Here is a 2,572-nt window from a genome sequence, read left to right as displayed (position 1 = left end):
AATCTACAAATAATAATTACAGTAATTGAGACAATCTAAAAATAATTTTAAGAATTCCAAAAACATCCAAATAATTCCAAACCATTACGATTAAATTCTAAAAAATTTCAGAGTTGAAACTGATTTTTCTTTCTTTTTTAATCACACTGTTTTCACATTTCCATTAAAAAAAAAACAGACTACTTTTTTCAACTTGTATAAAACTAACAAAATCTTTTTTACAGTTCACCCTGTATGTTGCATCAGTTAATGAAGAAGGACTTTACAATTTATACTTTCACAGCTGTCCAAATTACCAACCTGGAACCGAAGTATCAGTCGACTTTACCATTGAGATAGTTGAACAAAATATGAGTAGTTTTCTTTCCGCTGGTGAAATGCCATTACCAGCCTTATATTCAATGATGGCAATTTTATTCTTATTATCGGGCATGTTTTGGGTGTTTCTATTGCGTCAGTCTCGTCATGTTGTTTTTAAAATCCATTATATGATGTCAGTCCTTGTTTTTTTGAAGGCAATTTCTTTGGCTTTTCACGGTGTTAATTATCATTACATTGAACGACTTGGTGTACATTTAGCCACATGGGCTGTGCTTTTCTATGTAGCTCATTTACTAAAAGGAGCACTACTTTTTATCGTCTTAGTACTGATTGGTACTGGATGGACTTTTATCAAACATGTCTTGGCACCACGTGATAAACGTCTTTTTATGGCCGTTATTCCTTTGCAAGTTTTGGCAAATGTGGCTGAAATTATTCTGGAGGAGAGTGAGGAAGGGGCTCGGGAACACGTAGCCTGGAGGAATGTTTTTATTTTAGTGGATTTATTGTGTTGTGGTTGTATTTTATTTCCTGTGGTTTGGTCTATTCGTCATTTACAAGAAGCATCACAAACCGATGGTAAAGCAGCAATGAATTTGAGAAAATTAAAATTGTTCAAACATTTTTATCTAATGATCGTTTGCTATATTTATTCTACACGAATAATTGTTTATCTTCTTAAAATAACCGTTCCATTCCAGTATGGATGGTTGGATGAAATGTTTAGGGAAATGGCTACGTATGTCTTTTTTGTCTTAACTGCTTATAAATTCAGGCCAGCGGCTCATAATCCATACTTTGCTCTTAGTGATGATGAAGATGATGATGATGAAATGGATAAAGTGTAAGGTTATTTTTTTTAGAAAAATTTGAAATCAATGATTATGTTATAGACTTACTGAGTCAGGGGCAACTGAAGGTTTAAGTAGAGTTAATTCAAGAGTTACCAAAGTGCCACTACATACCACTTTGACAGAAGTGACAGAAGAAGAGAAAGATGCATTATTGGGTCAACCAGAAAGTAGCCACGAGTATGATTAACTTGATATCATGAGGCTTAATACAATTTTTTTGCCTGTGATAGTGTTTTCAGCTTGTCATTTTTACGCACTTCATTGCTGGAGCCAAATAATGCATTTCTTATTTATTCCTAAATTGTCCGATAGATGTAACATTAATAATAAATTGTTATAAATTATCAAATTCTTTGTTTTTGTTTCCAACCTTGATCCAAACCGAAATTTTATTTTTTTTTCTATTTTGAAAGAAGCTATACCAAAAGCGGTGCTTTAATGAGAGATTTCGATACCAATTTGGGTGCTGAAATAGACTAGTACAATTTATTTTCTAAAGGTTGGTAATGGTGATTTTCAGGTGGTGTGAATGAAACGATTGAGTTTTCATTGTTAATTCAACAAAATTTTGAAAAATATTCGAGACTTAACTTTGTGACATTTATTACCAACCACCACCTTATTAGAGTAAAAGTTCCTACATTTTGCAAAATTGAGTTTATGGTAAAAAAGTACATAAAAGACGCAAAATAGAAAAAATAGCATAAGAAACTTGTCCTACGAAACGCGTTCTTTAATATACAATTTCATTATTAAAATTTCCACATATGTGTGACCTTAGAACCTAGTCTATTTAGATTTTTATCACAATCCAAACAGGAGTAATATCTTTTAAAATCCAATTATGTCCTCTGTGAGAAAATTTGTTTACATACAAATAACATTGTTGTTAAAGTTCGTTGATCACTCAAAGAAACTTAATTGACAAAAGTATTGTGCTGTTAACCTTTCTTATCTAGAATAAATTATTGTGACTTTGTGTGCAACAATACATCACCTCGTGGATTTTGTAGAAGACTTTGTTTTATTCTGTCAAGATCTATCCCCGAATTCGGCAAAGACTGTAAGTAATTGTACTATTTATAAAATTCGCAAGTTGTCAAATTCATTATTAAGATCTTTTATCTGTACACAAACAATATAGATATATTGTTATTTTTAGATTATTGACACGATCACTAATTTGACTAGAAAGTAATTCCATGCGAAAACGTTCACTTTTAAATCTCAATCTCCGATTTTTGTTAATTAGAGAATGTGTAAAAATAAAAAACGTGTTTTATTGTTTTCTTTTTTGTTTGTACTGTACCTGTATCTGAAAAATAAACTAGCATTTAAAAAAAATATATAAATACAAATACACTAGAGACGTAAATTAAATGTGTCCTAAAAATTTG

The 2,572-nt window shown here is 31.0% G+C and overlaps 2 protein-coding genes across 2 annotated transcripts in view; both read left to right on the top strand.

Annotated features, from left to right (window-relative positions):
- The window catches only part of LOC123010091 (protein GPR107), a 4,924-nt gene extending 3,400 nt beyond the window's left edge, over positions 1-1,524 (top strand). Inside the window, exons 5-6 of the mRNA XM_044406809.1 lie at positions 225-1,165; positions 1,215-1,524. Coding sequence (XP_044262744.1) covers positions 225-1,165; positions 1,215-1,362 — 1,089 coding nt within the window. The 3' untranslated portion in view covers positions 1,363-1,524. The remainder of the gene's footprint in view (positions 1-224; positions 1,166-1,214) is intronic.
- A 626-nt stretch (positions 1,525-2,150) lies between these two features.
- LOC123004896 overlaps positions 2,151-2,572 on the top strand; it is a 3,780-nt gene continuing 3,358 nt past the window's right edge. Inside the window, exon 1 of the mRNA XM_044398415.1 lies at positions 2,151-2,238. The gene's annotated coding sequence lies outside the window, so the exon portion shown is untranslated. The remainder of the gene's footprint in view (positions 2,239-2,572) is intronic.

Source organism: Tribolium madens, unplaced genomic scaffold (genome assembly GCF_015345945.1).
Source record: "Tribolium madens isolate multiple individuals breed KSU strain unplaced genomic scaffold, Tmad_KSU_1.1 Scaffold_11;HRSCAF=98;Tcas5.2_LG3b, whole genome shotgun sequence".
Taxonomy (NCBI): domain Eukaryota; kingdom Metazoa; phylum Arthropoda; class Insecta; order Coleoptera; family Tenebrionidae; genus Tribolium; species Tribolium madens.
This window is presented reverse-complemented; position numbering and strand designations above follow the sequence as displayed.